Here is a 17,446-nt window from a genome sequence, read left to right as displayed (position 1 = left end):
CCCGGCCCGGTCGCTCATTTTAGACACACATTTAACTCACATTCCCCTCCCCGTGTGCGCCCGCGGCGACCACCCCGGCCCCCGGAGTGCCCCAGCGCGCGCCATGGGGCGGCGCCGACACTACCCCCAGCCAGGCCTGCAGGCTGAGGCGGGGGGGGGGTATCTCGCGCGCCCCTCCGCTTGGAGGCTCGTGAGCGCTTATGTAGGTGACAGCAAACGGCCCCGTCTGACTGCCTCGCGCACCCACCGCAGCTCTCCCCTCCCTCCTCGCCCCCCCCACTTCCGGTCCCGGCGGCGCAATGCGGAAGAGACGGTCGGACCAGAGCGGAAGTGAGGTAGCCGCTGTCGCCGGCAGCAGCGGCAGCAGCAGCAGCAGGAGGCGCCCCTGGAGGTGGCGGCGAAGCCGGTGAGGGGCCGGGGCGCTGGAGGCTGCGCTGTCACTGGGGCCCGGGGCCGGGGGGAGGCTGCGCGGCTCGGGCCCGGGTGCGGCCGGCGCGGGGCTGAGGGAAGCGGCGCCGCAGCAGCTGCACAAGATGGTGGATCCTTGAGCGTCAGCCCCCCACGGCCGCTCTGTCTGTCCGCCCGCCCGTCCGTCTGGTGGGGGAGGCGTTTGGGTCCGTCCATCCGTCCGTCCCCGGGGGAGGGGCCGGGCCGGGCCGCTTGTCTCCCAGCTCTCGGGTTTGCCTGTCCCTGCCCTGGGCGGCTCTGCGTCCTCTCCCGCCCTCCCCCGGCCCCCGCGAGCTGTTCACCGCCCCCCGCCCCCGGGCATTATCCCAGGGAGCCCCGAGGGGGCCGCACCCGGGGTGACCTCGCCCGTGTCTCGTCCCTTCCCCTCTCCGCAGCTCCGGCGCTGCCGTTCGTCCTCCGCGGCGCCTCTGGCCCGGGGCCGGGGAAATAATCCGAGCATGGCAGAGGGCTCTGTGCCCGCTGCGCCCCCGCGCCCGTGAGGAGACAGGTAAATATCGGGCCCTGTCTAGAGAAGGGAATTGAGACATGGAGAGGCTCAGGCGGTACTGCTAGGATAAAAGGTAACCCAGATGTTTTAAAAAGGCACGTTAGCTTGCTAGAATAGTGTTCTTTATTTTACTTTTCCCCTTTTGTACTTTCCCCCTTTCCTTTTTGTTTTGTGTGATTAAAATTAGCCTAATGACTAAGTTCCCGTTTATTTATAGTCTCATTTTAGCGAGTTTCATCTTCTGGTTTCTAGTCAATTTCACTAGCCCAGTGTGGTAATGATTGAGTCATAGTAAATAATGTAGAGGAAGGTTTAAATCCAAACAACAACAACATTCTGCGTCCATTAAAACGACAGTAGTACCAAAAACGTTTCTGTCACCACTAGGTTTTGTAAAAATAAACAGGTTTTGGGCTTAAATTATTGACAGTGGCCCTTTGCTCAGAGTCACTAATAGAGCTAAAAATGGAACCTATCTGGGCTCCCAGTCATCTACTTTCATCATTAGGTAGTTGTCACTCTTTGCTCGTCGTGGTCTGTTTGTCAAGGACTCCCTCTCATCCACATCTGACGAAGTGGGTATTCACCCACGGGACTCTTTGCTCCTCTTATCCAAGAAATCATAGTCTGTTAAATAATGTTTGTGAAATGGTTTTGTTAGCTTGGTGAAACTTGCAAATGAGCTCTTTTAAAAGTTGCTTATTTAGGTGCTTATGTTCTAAAAAACAACTCATTGTAATGCTTGTCCCTTCAATACATTTTTCTGAGCAAACTGAGCTTTATCCTAAATCATTCAGCCCTTGTGTGGGTTCTGTCTTCCGCATATTTCATGTCTTCACCCTTCTCCACCCCACTCCCAATTAGATACTCTCTTAAAATACTTGAGTGAGGATAAGAATTGGGGCTGCTTTGCAGTGAGAACCCTGAAGGTACAGAAGCTTTCACTAACATGGTCTTGTATTGGACAGGGCTGCCTCTGATAAAGGAAAAATGGCTTTCAGCAAAGGATATCGGGTCTACCACAAACTGGATCCACCTCCATTCAGTGTGATAGTGGAAACCAGAAATAAGGAAGAGTGCCTCCTGTTTGAGTCTGGAGCTGTGGCTGTCCTCTGTGAGTCAATATGTTTTATTAAGTACAATGTGAAAAGTTGACTGACATGAAAATGCATTCTATCAACTATTTTTTTATTTATATTTACTTAACTTACAGAAGATGAAGATGACTTGTTACATCACTTAGTCTGTTCTTTTCCCAGTGTTAGATTATTCTCTTTTATATAGTAACTAGTGTTCAGTCTGCTTTCAAATGAGTAAAATGGCAAGGCTTTTCTACCTGCTTAAGAGAGAATTCTACAGTTTAAATGACTTTACTGTCAAAGTTTGTGTTGCCTGACATTTATCCTACGTTTTTCCTGCATTTATTTAATTCTGTTACTCCTAGTTATATTTTGTTCATCGTAATATAAATTCCTCTTCCTCTGTATGTGCCATGCAGTTTTTTCCTACTAATCAACTCCTATTTCCTCACAAAAATTCCATATTTCTCATTTGTTTATTTTCTAAATTTATTTGTTCTCTCTGATCTCTGATGGTTTTCATTTCTTAATCTTCAGTTTTGTTTGTATTATTGCTTTGTCTTGTTACTTTCTATAACAATATATTGTCCATTTCCATTCCTGAGGCCTGTTAAGAAATCACAAATGTGCATATATGCAGTACATCTTAGATTACTAGTAAGTAAAATTATTTTGAAGAAAGATATCTTTACATAGCAGTCACTTTTATAAATATTCAGTGAAGACTATATAAAATGATCAGTGTAATTTTCACATGAAAATATTTACTGTTTTTGAATCACTTAATTGCTCACAAGCATTTGGCATCTGCAGAGTGACATTCGATAGATGCAGTTGTAGGTCTATAAGCCATTTCAAGGCCTTTTCTGTGGTGTGGTGGGTATCATCCAATTCACCTTTGAATCCATGTTTGGAGTACTGAATTATGATGTGTTTGATGGTTTGGATGTTCTCACCGCAGTTGCCTGAAAATGAGTCTTGATTTTACACTTGTGCATCAAGTAGTTGTATCTTCCATGGTTTGTTCAGATGCAGCTCAATGTGGTCGAAAGTCTGCATGGCAGGTTGAAATTGGGATGGCGACTTGTTGGGTCTTGGTTGGAATGATAGATGGGGTCCAGATGCTTTGCCATTCCCAGGCTGCATTCATAGACATGAGGTGGTCATGAGTTTTCATGATTTCAGGCATTGTTGGGGTATGTTATCCATAATCTGCGATGGTCTGGGTAATTTTTGGTGCATTTGAGTTCTTGTGCTGTGGCTATATCTCTGTGGATACCTGAAGATTTGATGTTTGCTAAATAGAAAGCCATGGTAGAGATGTAGAGTTCCTGTGATGATTCAGCTGCCCATCCACAAGTTAAGTATGGAAGCTTTTTGTCCACGCCGGTGCACAGTACTCTGCAACTGAGTATGCCAGGGCCAAAGCCAGTGTTTGTAGCACCGAGGCAGTTGATCCCCAGCTTGTTCCCACTAACTTCTGAATAATGTTGACGTGAATCTTTGCTTTAGAGGCTACTTTTTAAAGGTAGTCATGAAAGGTGAGTGTGTGGTCAAGAATGACATTGAGATATGTTTGCTTTGCGTCATCATGCACAGTTTCACCACAAAACTCAACAGTTAGTGTTTTGTGTGATGCTGTTGTCAAGGTGGAAAGTAGAGCTTACCTATTTGATCTCAGCTGCAACTTGCCTCCATGATCTTAAGGTCAGATGTAAGGGTCACTTCAAATTCTTTAAAGCTATGGGCCTGAATTGCAAGTGCCAAATCATCAGAATACAAAAACTTCTGCGCCATCATTTCAGGCATATCGCTCATGTATACATTGAAGAGTGTTGGAGCAAGTACAGAGCCTTGTGGTAACCCATTAGTCAAAGTGAGCATCTTGCTGGCTTGACTTCTGAGGTACAGTATATGCTCATGGTGTTCAGGAGTCTGAAAATCTGCACATAGGGGATCTCTTTGGCCAGCTTCAGTAGCAGGCAGCCCTTCCAGACTGTCATATCCTAACAGATTGATGAAAGCAGTACTGTTCTTGAGTTTTCATTGGAATATAGCTTTGATGTTTATAGTGAGGTCCAGGACCTGGTCACAGCAACTTCTGTGCATTCCAGCTTGCTGCTTGGGTTGGTGTGCAACCACTTGGGCCTGATTTGGTTTAGAATCATATGCTCCATCACCATGTAGGTGGTCCTCAAGAGAGAGATTAACCTGTAACTAGAAGGGTGATCTGCAGGTCTTCCAGGCTTTAGGAGTGCAATAACCGTGGCTTTTCTTCACACGTGGGGATTTCACTGGTCTTCAGGATGTTGGTGAAAAGTTGCATCATCTATTTCCATGCCAGTGAACTCAGGATGGACACCATCTTTTCCTGCTGCTTTTCCCAATTTCTTGCATCAGTCTCCTTACCTGTGAATGGTCCAGACCATTGGAATGCTGGAGGGCATGTGGATGTCACCTGCCAAAGTCAATGCTGGACTTGTTTGCGATACTGTTTGTTCACTGGCTGTTTTGATGTCCACAAAACTTTAGCAGTGAGAGCATTGACGTTCATCTGCAGCCTAGTGGCATGTGAGGATTTGCAGCCCCGAGGTGTCACAGCAAGTTCTAGGCATGTCTGCTCAAGTGTGTGAAGTTTAGACCTACGCTTTCAAGCCACTGTTTCTGCCTTGCTGCTGGATCCTGTGATGCCAGGAGTACCTTTCCAATTTCTAGGTCTCTAGAATCATCATATTTGTGGAGGAGCTTGTGTTGCTCTGTACCTCTGGGAAACACCCTGTACCCCCATGTTCATCCCTATAATATGATTGTGTGGTATCCAATGCAAAGTTTGTCATGTTGGGTGTCTTCGGAAGGCTCATGATGCACTGAGTCCCATTGTTATAGTAATGTTATAGGTTGTAATTTTATGTATATAGTTAAGACTGAAAATATGTCCTCATGGCTTAAAACATGCGCAGGCAAAAACTCTCCAGGAGCAGAGGGGCAGTTCATGCCTCATCAGGGCCATGTATGGGACAAGCCCAGCCCAGCCTCACAGGAACAAAGGACACTGGCCTAGGCAGCAACAAAGGATCTGTTGGACTCTTGAGTGAGTCACCCCCCTTTCCCTTAGTTAGTTTGGGACTACAGTGAGGTAATGCTCACCTAACTCTGCAAGGGGGTTGGGGGGCAAAGCCAAGAGGGAACAAAGGACATGATAAAAGGGGGAGACGTTTGCCATGTGCGCTCGCTTTCTCTCACACGTCCATCTACAGACACCACTACCAAGTGACTGAAGCACTGATCAAAGGAGAGAGCCTAGCTGAGCCCAGCTAGCGTGTGGTGAGAAGCATCTAAGTTTGTAAGGGCACTGAAACTGTTAAGATCAGCTTAGAATGCGTTTTGCTTTTATTTCATTTGATGAAATCCGACTTGTTGTGTTTTGACTTATAATCACTTAAAATCTATCTTTGTAGTTAATAAATTTGCTTGTTTATTCTGCCTGAAGCAGTGCATTTGGTTTGAAGCTGTCAGACTCCCCTTGGGATAACAAGCCTGGTACATATCAATTTCTTTGTTAAATTGACAAACTCATATAAGCTTGCAGGGTCCAGCGTGCATAACTGGACACTGCAAGACAGCAGTTCCTAGGGTTGTATCTGGGACCGGAGATAATGGCTAATGTCATTCGGTTGCACAATCCAAGCAGCAGCTGGCCAAGAGTGCCCACTCACGTAGCTGGGAGCAGCTTACATGCTAGAGGCTGTGTGTGAACAGCCTGGGAGTGGTGGTTCACAGCAGAGCAGGGTAAGGCTGGCTCCCAGAGTCGAGGATTGGGGTGACCTAGCAGATCACTGATCCAGATAACACCAGGGGAACGTCACAGAGCTCTTGGCTCTCTGCAGTCCAGCAAGGAGTGTGCGATGATTTGAGTCCCTGGGGGATGTTCTTCTTTGTGGTGGAGATTGAGTGCAATAAAACGGTCAAAAGTCTTTGGCGTTGGGGAACTGTCGAAGATTGTGTTGTCCACGGTCATATTCGCTTCTTTGATGTTCCAGCGCAGTGCTGGATTTGAGTAGAGAACTGGGATTTGAATGCCAATATGGTTCAGTATTGGTCTGGGCTGGCTGTTCTGGAATTCACTGAAGACCATCTGCGATGCAGGTATTGGTGTGCCTGTATCATCTTTAGAGATGAATGACAGGTCAGGGCAATATTGTCTACCCCATCTTGCAGAGGGGAAAGTGACGCACTGTTTTGCATCAAAAAGGAGGCGCATATCATTTGCCGATGCCTAGTGTGTCAGTTCTTCGCCTGCCATGCTGTTTGCTGCATAGCCCCATTGCGTGTGGTGACTATTAAAATTGCCCATAACTACAGCAGGGTTTGGTGCATTCTGCAGAGGTGGTTGAGGCCACTGTGCACCAGCCTCTTACAGTGTCAAATTTAACTGTATTCATATTTGAATAATTAAAAAATAAAATGCACTAAACATAAAATAATTCATCCTTGCAGCAGTTCTTGTTGCCATTTTAAATTAAACTCAGTACTTTCAAGCTTCCCATATTCTGAAGAAATGCTTAAATTCAAATTTAATCAAATCTGAAATTAAACTATCAAATCAGTAGTTTATTGCTGAGTAGCATTACAAATTTGCAAACTTAAAATGTCATTATTTTTGCTATCTCTGGCAGACATCTCCATTGTGGTACAATGTGGTTAGCCTTTTAGTGTTTTTCTCAGAAAGTGATTCCTTCTTGTTTGTAAGTAGATGTTTTATATTTACTGAGCTTCTTCCCTGTCAGCTCTGTAGACACCGAGAGAAGACATAACGGTAGAGCAAGCTCTGCCACTTTAGGCACTCGTCCCTTCATAACATTCCAGTAAGCGTAAAGATCCAGTGGGCTCATGTTGAGAGCTGCGCAGAAACACCAACCATTGTTCACACAGATCTGGTGAGGGATGAGAAGTGGTCGCTTGCTGTGCTGATCAGTGTTTTGTTGTGTGTCTGGAGTCTGCCTGGGACCTGCAACTCCTGGTGTGAAACTGACACCACAAGGAACTGAGTTCTCAGAAGCTGCCCTTAAATCCCAGATGCTGACCCTTCTCCCTGAACGCCTACATTCCTTTGTGGCCCTAGCCCCTGAAACCTCCTCCCCACGACTGTTGGTCTCTTACCTCCAGCAGCTGCATGTAGTTCAGTCATGCAGCCTGCCCTGCCCACCTTCCACTGCAGTCCTAGTGCTGGAGAGAGCCTGGATTTCATGTTATTGTTTTGATTCTGCAGTTCCATCCGTATTCTTGTTAATGTGGATTTCATAGAGCCCTACCATGGTAGAAAGTCCTCTTTTGCTCATTGCAGGCAACTGAAGGGTGGAGAGAGCATCCCACTCACTCCCCTTGTTGATTCACTATAGAGGTGCTGGGAGGGGAGTCATCTTCCTGACCAGATAACTGCTGCTCTCTCTATAGTGCATAAATATTTCATGACAACTCTTATTTTAAAACATAGAAATGTATAAGTACTTTTGTTTACTAAATGGGATATAATTGTATAGCAGCCTCCAACAAAACTCTGAACACAGGAGCTGTAGATATGCTTACATTTACTGCTAAAGCTCTGAGAGCAGTGGTTTTCAAGCTGTGGTTCACAGACCTCTGGGGGTCTGCAGACTGTCTAGGATTTCCAAAGGGTCCGCACCTCCATTTGAAATTTTTTAGGGGTTCCCAAATGAAAAAAGCTTGAAAGCACTGTCTTAGAGCAGCGGCTCTCAACCAGGAGTCCACAGCTGGAGCCCTGGTGCTCACCCTGCTGGGCTCTGGAGTTTTAATAGTATGTTGGGGGTGGGGTCTCAGATAAAATGGTTGAGAACCCCTGTCTTGGGAAACCTTAGAGAAAGCATGTTTGTGGGCTCCCTGCAAAGCAGTACAAGAGAGTGTGATGGCTTCATAGTAATGAATGACTAGAAAGTGAAACTGACTAGACATACAGTACCTTTAAATGCACAAAGGAAATATGTTTCCTCTAATCTTTCAATGATAATAACTTCCTTGTTACAAGCAATACATAAAGTTAAACACTTTAGACATATGAGTCTTGAACTGCATTCCTTTTGTTGTTCAACAATAACTGTTCCGAACCATTCCCATTACCCGTTTCCCCTTTTACGTTTTCCCCTCGACTGTTTGTTTGAATGTGTTGTCTTAAATCACACATTCAGTGCAGATACAACTTGCACTGAACACTACGTAGTCAGTGTATGAAATTTTAATGCTAGCATAGAGCACCCAACTGAAAAGCCTCTGAGCCTTTTAAGGTTAATACTTTTATCCCTTCCTTTCCAAATGGGAGGGGGATGGGCTTCTGCTAAGATGACGTTTAAGGGGGTCCCGTAGGTTTGCACACCTTTCTTCTGGTCCAAGTTCAAATTTCAAAACCTGTGTGTTCTGGAAGGTGCAATGTACTCTGAGGCTGGCAGTACTGAAGCTGGTAAATATCTTCTAAGACTCAGTACATTTCATTTGAATGTGTAGTGTATCATTGACACTACATATACCCAAGAGTTATGGTTGTTAATGGAGTTGTGGAGAACATAAAACTACATTTTCTACTTCTGGGCATTTTAAATCCAAGCCACAACCATGTATTCATGTTTAATGTATCATAAATTGGGATTATGAGGGAAAAATACTTTTTCTTACAATTTATTCTGCAGTGCTGCATGCTATGAATTCTACAAAAAGTTACTTTGTCTGCAGCACCCAGCAAAAGTATAGTGTGTGCTTTCTGTAGTTTGAGCTGATGCTCTACTGTATTTAAATGGGAATGTGCTTTTGATTTGGCTACACCTGCTAGTTGTTTCAGTTACACTTTGCAGCTATTTAGGCAGCTTTTCTGCAGACTGTTCTTTCTTCTTTTTCCCTTGCTTGCACTGTGTGTGGAACATCTGGAGGCTTCTGTATTGGAATGGAGAGCTTTTGCTTATTCCTTCCTTGTGATTGGAGATTTGGAGCAGTAGTGCATTGCATAACTTCCCCCAAAGATAAAGAGAGCACAATTGCTGCTATTTCTGAAAAAAGTTTAAAAAAATATATACATTTTGAGGAACTGCTGACGTGTGGATAAGAAGAAGGCTTCAAAAGAGAATAAAAAATGAAGGGTTAGGTCTGGAATTGGATTCTAGTTCTCTTCTGTTTTCAGTTGAAGGCCAGATCCTCACCTCCAAAGCTTCAAAAGATTTTGATCCAGCAACTTTAGTGACCATCTCTATTCATGACTAGCCATGACAGCTACACTTTCCTTGGACAGAGCTGCTTGCAAAGCCCAGGACAAAGAGCTTGATAAACTTAATCAAGGGTGTTCAACAGTAGAATGATTATCTGGAAGATCAGACTAATTGATACTCTTCATATTATGCTGCAAGATGATTCTTTTTGACAAAGCATTTGTACCATAACCAGGATAATAATTATAGATGACTTCTAGAAATTGTATTTTCCCAATAGATGTTCCGTTAATCAGGAAGGGAAGAAGAGTAGAAAACTCCAATAGGTCTGCTAAGTAACGAATCATGCAGTTTTATTTTTGGAGGGAAGGGCTCAGATCTGTGTTGTACATTGTACAAAATATGAGGAGGAAAGATGGAGTTAGTTCTTAAATTGAGACTTAATTTCAAATGATTAGGACTCAAACAAGACTATTAAAATTATTTAATCAGGACAAGTGACCTAGTGAAACAGTGATAACTCAAAGAAAATAACTTCAGATTCAAAATCTATATCTGGCAGCTCCATTAATCCAGATTCATTTTGTATCTACAGTTTAGAGGGATTAAATTATAGATGCAGCCAAGAGGAAGAGAAATACTTAGTATTAATGGATTTTCCCCTCAGACTTGAGTGGAACTATTCAGAAAGAAGAAAAATGTTTCTTTAAGGGTTGAATTAAATAAGTAATACAGGCAAAGAGTCTATGCACTGCGAAGTTATGGATGACATAAATATATTTTTTCCTTTGATTTTGATAGCTCATTTTAAAGAGCTCATAAATCAGTTAATTAATGGATTCTGATGTTGGTCTGCTTGAGATTGTTGCTTAAAGTTAGAATCTCTTGCTCATTTTATGTGTTTAATTCAAAATTTTGGAATATTTGCTTGAGTAAGATCCTTTGGTCCATTTAGTCTTTGCTCCTGTTTTCCCTGGTGTCTTTGTCTAATGAAAAGATCTTAAAAAACAGTGTTTCTCAAACTGGGATCGCCGCTTGTGTAGGGAAAGCCCCTGGCGGGCTGGGCTGGTTTGTTTACCTGCCCCATCTGCAGGTCCGGCCGATCGTGGCTCCCACTGGCCGTGATTCACCACTGCAGGCCAATGGTAGCTGCTGGAAGCAGTGGCCAGTAAGTCTCTCGGCCCGCGCTGCTTCCAGCAGCTCCCATTGGCCCAGAGCAGCAAACTGCGGCCAATGGGATCCGCGATTGGCCATACTTGCGGACGGGGCAGGTAAACAAACTGGCCCGGCCCGCCAGGGGCTTTCCCTAGACAAGCGGTGACCCAGTTTGAGAAACACTGCTTAAAAACAAAAAACAAATCAGTAATAAGTGTGGAACAGTATGTAGCTTTTGCAAATGTATTTTTTAATTAAATAAAATGCTAATATGTGGTTGTAATTACTCTTTCCAGTTATTTGTCTTAAGGTATTCCTTACATATGTTATGGTAATTATAAGAGCTAAAAATTGTAAATATCTGATTGTAGCTTGTGCACAATCTATTCTCATATCTCCTTTAAAACTTTTATTTTTTGTGAATGCTTTTCTGTTCTTCACTGTACGATGTCTCTGCACCACTGTTTTCTCTAACTTTATACCATATACACAGTCTGCCTTTTTACTTGTACAAAGCATTTTAAATACAGGCTGTATGAAAGACACTAAAATCCAGAGGGATGGAAAATATATTGAGTTATGGCTAAACTCTCCATTCAGAAAATGATTGTTAAGGTTGTATACTGCACTTCAATCTTGCCCCTTGTGTGGATTCATTATGGTTAGGTTTGGCAGAATTCAATTTTTTTTTTCATAATTTTGATAGATATCAATGTTTGTTTTAAAGCATTTTTTTCAATTATCAATTTAAATTTTCACAGGCGTGCAAAACTATGGGGGGGGGTCAGACTAATGATTGTAGATGTTAAAGTTAAAACTTTATAACTGTTGAAACATGAATTGTCATGTCAGAATATACAAAATAAACAACATTAAATCAAACTGAATTCTCAAACAGCATTTTTCTTACTTTGCCTATCTGTAAATTTTGATTATCATTGGTGGAAATATTGGTTTGTATGTGTACCATGTAACTGACACTTACCAATTAAAATCTAATCCCTTCCAAACCTGATTATGGTGCAGTATCACATGAGCCTGTGTTAGGTTTGAAATAAACAAACTTTTATATTGTGTTATAATTCCTTAGATACAAATGTGCATCATCTTTTAATATTTTCTTATGGTTTTTCTACTTAGATTATATTTGTCAATGTTTCAGTGTATCTGTATTATCTTAAATATTTGATATAAATTCCTTTTTGTTTAAGATATGTGTTCTGACTTCATAAGCATCCATGTAATATACACTTTTCAACCAGCCATTCAAATTTGCTTCGGTACAATGCAGAGGATAAGGCATTTAACAATAAAAGTAATTTTGATGGTCTGTATGTTTCATCGTGTAATCTGACAACTAGACCAAGAAATCAAAATTGCTGAAGAGATTGTTGATTGTGATAATATAATGTAAAAATCATGTGGTTGATCTAAATATTCACTTGTCTGATTGTGGTTTTGTTTCCACTAGAGTGGCAGTAGTTGAAAGAATTTAAATTTTCCAGATTAATGAACTGTAAAATTGAAGTGGTATTATTCAAACAGGTATCTTTTAATGCACTTGTCTCTCATGTATCTTTATTCAGAACTCAGTGTTTTTACTGGTTTTCAGTATTAAAATGTAATGGCTAGGATCTGAAAAATCTGTGTTTTTTGTTTTGGTTTTTTTGTTGTTTGATTTTTGGTTTATTTTATTACTGCATTGAGATCTTTGCTTTTTGATTCACTCCTCCTCCCCGCAATCTTGAAATGTGTGTGTTTGTGTGGGCTGTTCTATCCTTTAAATGTCTCAGCAATGAATAATTATATCACCACAATGTACTGAACTATGGAAGTGAAACTAAAAATCATGCCTAATAAGTTCAAAAGTGAAGATACAAGCTATGCTTAAAATTGCTCAATCTGTTTATTTCACTCTTTTAAGCAAAGCATTAAAGATAATCTGCAGATGTATTCCTTAATTAAACCCATCCTGCTCCTATTGAAGAGGAGCAGTGTTGCCAACTCGTGACATTTTTTTCTAAGGCCTCAGCTCCTTGAGTTACTTAATTATGTGAGAACCTCAGCTGTAATTCAAAAACAAGTGTTTCTAGTCCTCCTAATTACAAAGACAAACTTGAAAACATAAATCCTAAAGGCTCAAAAACCTGAAGATGCACAAAATGAACCCTAAAATTATTAAAGCTCTCAAGGGTTTTTTTTTGGTAGTCCGACACAATTTTTTGAACCTTTTGAGGTGGTAATACTATGAATTTTGTCATTGATTTTAAACAGTAACAGTACTTGGTCCTAAATAAACTAGATGCAAGGGTAAGAGTTACACTTTTTAAGGCTCCCAAACTATCTATCTACAGAAAGTGGTAGCCCCTTGCTACATAAATATAATGCTGCTTACCTGATTTACTATAGACCTCTTTCATCCTCTTTGTGACGGGTTGGATCGCAGAAACCCCCTTGGGAACTGCCACCTGGTGTGCCGAGACTACCTCTAAGCCCATTTTCCCTGGCAGCTTGGGGCTCCAGTGCCCTGCCTGGTTGGGCTAGACATGCTAGCCTGCTACAAACACAGACCCAGGTCTGAACCACGTCCCCCAAAAGCTTCAGGCTTAACTGAAAACAGCTTAAGAAGTGTTCCTGTCTCCAACCCTCAGATACCCAACTCCCAATGGGCTCCAAACCCAAAGTAAATCAGTTTTACCCTGTTTAAGCTTTATACAGGTAAACTCAAAAATTGTTTGCCTTCTATAACACTGATAGAGGTATGCACAGCTGTTTGTACACACACACGCCCAGGTATTAATACATACTCTGGGTTAATTAATAAGTAAAGGGTGATTTTTATTAAATACAAAAAGTAGGATTGAACTGGTTCCAAGTAATAGACAGAACAAAGTGAATTACCAAGCAAAATAACATAAAACATGCAAGTCTAAACCTAATACAGTAAGAAAACTGAATACAGATAAAATCTCATTCTCAGATATTTCAATAAGCTTCTATCACAGACTGGACGCCTTCCTCGTCTGGGCACAATTCTTTCCCCTGGTACAGTCCTTGTTCCAGCTCAGGTGGTAGCTAGGGGATTTCTCGTGACCACAGCCTCCTTTGTTCTGTTCCACCCCCTTATATATCTTTTGCACAAGGCAGGAATCCTTTGTCCCGCTCTGGGTTCCTGTCCCTCCTTCTAAATGGAAAAGCACCAGGTTTAAGATGGATTCCAGTTCAGGTGACATGATCACGTCACTGTAAGATTTCATTACCCACTTGTGAGCACACACATATACAGGGAGACTTACAAGTAAACAGAGCCATCTACAGTCAATTGTCCTGGTTAATGGAAGTCATCAGGATTCCAAACCACCATTAATGGCCCACACTTTGCATAAATAAAATAGGCCCTCAGTTATATTTCATATTTCTAGTTTCTGATCCATCCATCCATACATCCATCCATACATACATATAGGATGAACACACTCAGTAGATTATAAACTTCGTAATAATCACTTACAAGAGACCTTTTGCATGAAGCATATTCCAGTTACATTATATTCACACTCATTAGCATATTTTCATAAAATCATATAAAGTGCAGTGTCATACTCTCCACGTCCAACAAATTGCATGGAAATAAGTTGTGTATTTGTAAACTGGAATACAGTAATTCCTCGCTTAACGTTGTAGTTATGTTCCTGAAAAATGAGACTTTAAGCAAAATGATGTTAAGCAAATCCAATTTCCCCCTAACGTTAATGTAAATGGGGGGGGTGTTAGGTTCCAGGGAAATTTTTTTCACTAGACAAAAACATTATATATATAAGTATATATATATACTTATATACTTATATATAAGTATATATATAAAAATTAAACACACAGTATAAGTTTTAAACAATTTAATACTGTACACAACAATGATGATTGTGAAGCTTGGTTGAGGTGGTGAAGTAAGAGGGTGGGATATTTCCCAGGGATGCCTTACTGCTAAAAGATGAACTAGAACAGCTGAGCCCTCAAGGGTTAACACATTGTTGTTAATGTAGCCTCACAATCTACAAGACAGCACAAATGGAGGGAGGGGAGACAGCATGGCAGACAGACACACATACCCTGTGTGTGTGTGATAGAGAGAGATGCGCATTGGCCCTTTAAGTATGCTGACTCCATTCTAAGTAGATCAGCAAGATGAGACAGCCCCTGCTGCCAGCATGCTCCCTCCATCCAGAGCCCTGTCGTGTGTCATCCCTCCCTTCCTCACCCCCCCCCCCGTTCTATGGAAATGGGGTAAGCAAGGGGCAGGAGCAAGGGGGAGGTGGACACCCTGCTATTAGCCCCCCTCTTTTCCTCCGTTTTCCCCCTCACTCCCCCCCCAGCAAGCAGGAGGCTCTTGGGAGCAGCTCCAAGGCAGAGGGCAGGAGCAGCACATGGCAGTGGGTGGGAGGGACAGCTGAACTGCTGGCAATTGATTGCCTGCTGCACAGGGAACTTAAGGGAACAGGAAGCTGATAAGGGGGCTGCTGGTCCACCCTGATTCTAAGCCCCCACCGCTAGCTCCAACGGGCTGCTCTTTCTGCAAGCAGTGGACAAAACAGGTGGCTGCCAAACAACATTATGTGGGAGCATTGTGCAACTTTAAGCATGTTCCCTAATTGATCAGCAACAAAACAATGTTAGCCGGGACGACTTTTAAGTGAGAAGTTATCGTAGGCTGCTCTGTGGGCCCAGGTGCCTATCGCTTAGCACACATGATATCCAGCCCCTTGGTTCCCTGACCAGGTAGTTGTGGTTCTTGGTTCCTGATCTTTGGCCAGGAATCTTCTGGCATCCACTTGTATCTGGGCTTCAGCTCTTAAGGGGAAGTGGTAAGGGGACCCCGGCCCTCGCTCTCTAGTGTGTCCTAGCCCAAGACCCTGTGTGAAGCAACTACGGCAAGGTCCTTCCAGCACAGTCGAAGTTTACTGCCCCGACTATTTCCTACATATGTCCCTTCAGTGTGGGGTAGTCCATACAGTCTGTAGAATTATATAAACTTGTTTTGAGGTCTAGAAGGAGGTGAGGCAAACCAGTTGATAGTCTCTGGGTGAAGATGAAAGGCAGATGAGGGTTGGAAACAGAGGTGGCATGATGGTAAGGGTCTGCTATAACCCACCAAATCAGGAGAAGGAGGTGGATAAGGCATTTCTAAAACAAATAATAGAAATATCCCAAATAAGAGACCTAGTAGCGATGGGTGACTCTAACTACCCAGAAATCTGTTGGTCATAGGGTGACCAGATGTCCTGATTTTATAGGGACAGTCCCAATTTTGGGGGCGTTTCTTATATAGGCACCTATTATCCTCCACCCCCGTCCTGATTTTTTTTTTTACACCTACTATCTGGTCACCCTAGTTCCGGGGTCCCCAACGCAGTGCCCGCGGGCGCCATGCAACTGCGGGGGCATCCATGTGCACCCGCCTACTGGCCGCTGGACAAGCAGCCGCCGAAATGCCACCAAGAAGCGGCAACATCAAGAAGTGCTACCGCTGAAATCTTGCTAAATTTCGGCAGCATTTCGGCGGCAACGCCTCTTGACGTTGCCGCTTCACGGCAGCATTTTGGTGGCTGTTTGAGTGGCAGCCACAGTCCTTGGCGGCTAGTCGTCCAGCACCCGCCCCACAGAAAAGGTTGTGGACCACTGCCCTAGTTGGTTAGGTAATACTGCAAAACGCAAAGTCTCCGGACAACTTTTTGTGTCAGAAGAAACAGCGAGGCGTCCTTGCGGCAAAGCTTATGCCCAAATAAATCCGTTAGTATCTAAGGTGTGCCACAAGGACTCCTCGTTGCTTTTGCTGATACAGACTAACACTGCTGCCACTCTGAAACTTATATCAGAAGGTAGAGGAATAACCGGAGGCCAGTCATTTTACACTTGATTCTGGCTAACAGGGAGGAATTGGTTGCAGAACTGAACGTAGGATGCAATTTGGATGAAAATGATGGATTTCATGCTTCTAAGGAAAGGAAAATGTGAGAGCAGCAAAATAAGGACAATAAACTTTTTTTTAAGCAGATTTTAAGAAGCTCAAAGAACTGGTAGGTAAGATTCAATGGGAGAAAATCTAAGGGAAAAAAGAGTTCAGGACAGCTAGCAGTTTCTCAAAAAGACAATATTAAAGGTACAACAGCAAACTATCCTGATTCATAGGAAAGATAGGAGGAATAGTAACAGGCCAATATGGCTCCATCTGAAGCTCTTTAATGGCGGGAAAATCAAAAGGGAATCCCACAAAAATTGGAAACAGACAAATTGTTAAGGAGGAGTACAAAAGAATAGCGCAAGTATGTAGGGACAAAATCAGAAAAGCTAACAGAGAATGAGTTGCATCCAGAAAGGGACATAAAAAGGCAATAAGAGGTTCTGTAAATACATTAGGACCAAGAGGAAAAAATAATGAACGTGTAGGTCCACTACTTAATGAGAAAAGGAGCGCTAACAAAAAAAATCTCAAAAAGGCCGAGGTGCTTAATGTCCTTTTTGCTTCAGTCTTCACTAAAAAGGTTAATTGTGACCAGATGGTTAACACAATATTAACAAGGGGGAAGGAACACAAACCAGCACAGGGAGAGAATAGGTTAAAGTTATATGAATTCAAGTCATTAGGGCCCTGTAGCATTCACCCTAGTACTTAAGGAACTCGCTGAAGCAATCTTGGAACGGTTAGCAAGTATGTTAGAGAACCCATGGCAGGGTAATGTTCCAGAGGACTGGAGAAGGGCGAGCCTAGTACCTAGCTTTAAAAAGCAGAACAATGAGGATGTGGGGAATTATAGACCATTCAGACCTGGTTGGTAACTGGAATGATACTGGAACAAATTATTAAACAATCAATTTGTAAGTAACTAGAGGATAATAGGGTAATAAGTAATAACCAGCATGGATTTGTCAAGAACAAATAATGCCAAACCAACTTAATTTCCTTGTTTGACAGGGTTACTTTCCTAGTGGATGGGGGGAAGCAGTAGATATGATATATCTTGATTTAGTAAGATTTTAATTTGACACAGTCC

The 17,446-nt window shown here is 42.8% G+C and overlaps 1 protein-coding gene across 1 annotated transcript in view; it reads left to right on the top strand.

Annotated features, from left to right (window-relative positions):
- Positions 1-285: 285 nt before the first annotated feature.
- SYNJ1 (synaptojanin 1) overlaps positions 286-17,446 on the top strand; it is a 117,142-nt gene continuing 99,981 nt past the window's right edge. Inside the window, exons 1-2 of the mRNA XM_045002329.1 lie at positions 286-406; positions 1,924-2,069. Of these exons, the coding sequence (XP_044858264.1) occupies positions 300-406; positions 1,924-2,069 (253 nt within the window). The 5' untranslated portion in view covers positions 286-299. The remainder of the gene's footprint in view (positions 407-1,923; positions 2,070-17,446) is intronic.

Source organism: Mauremys mutica, chromosome 1 (assembly GCF_020497125.1).
Source record: "Mauremys mutica isolate MM-2020 ecotype Southern chromosome 1, ASM2049712v1, whole genome shotgun sequence".
Classification (NCBI taxonomy): domain Eukaryota; kingdom Metazoa; phylum Chordata; order Testudines; family Geoemydidae; genus Mauremys; species Mauremys mutica.
The sequence above is the reverse complement of the archived record's forward strand: the minus strand, read 5'-3'. Positions and strand labels throughout refer to the sequence as shown.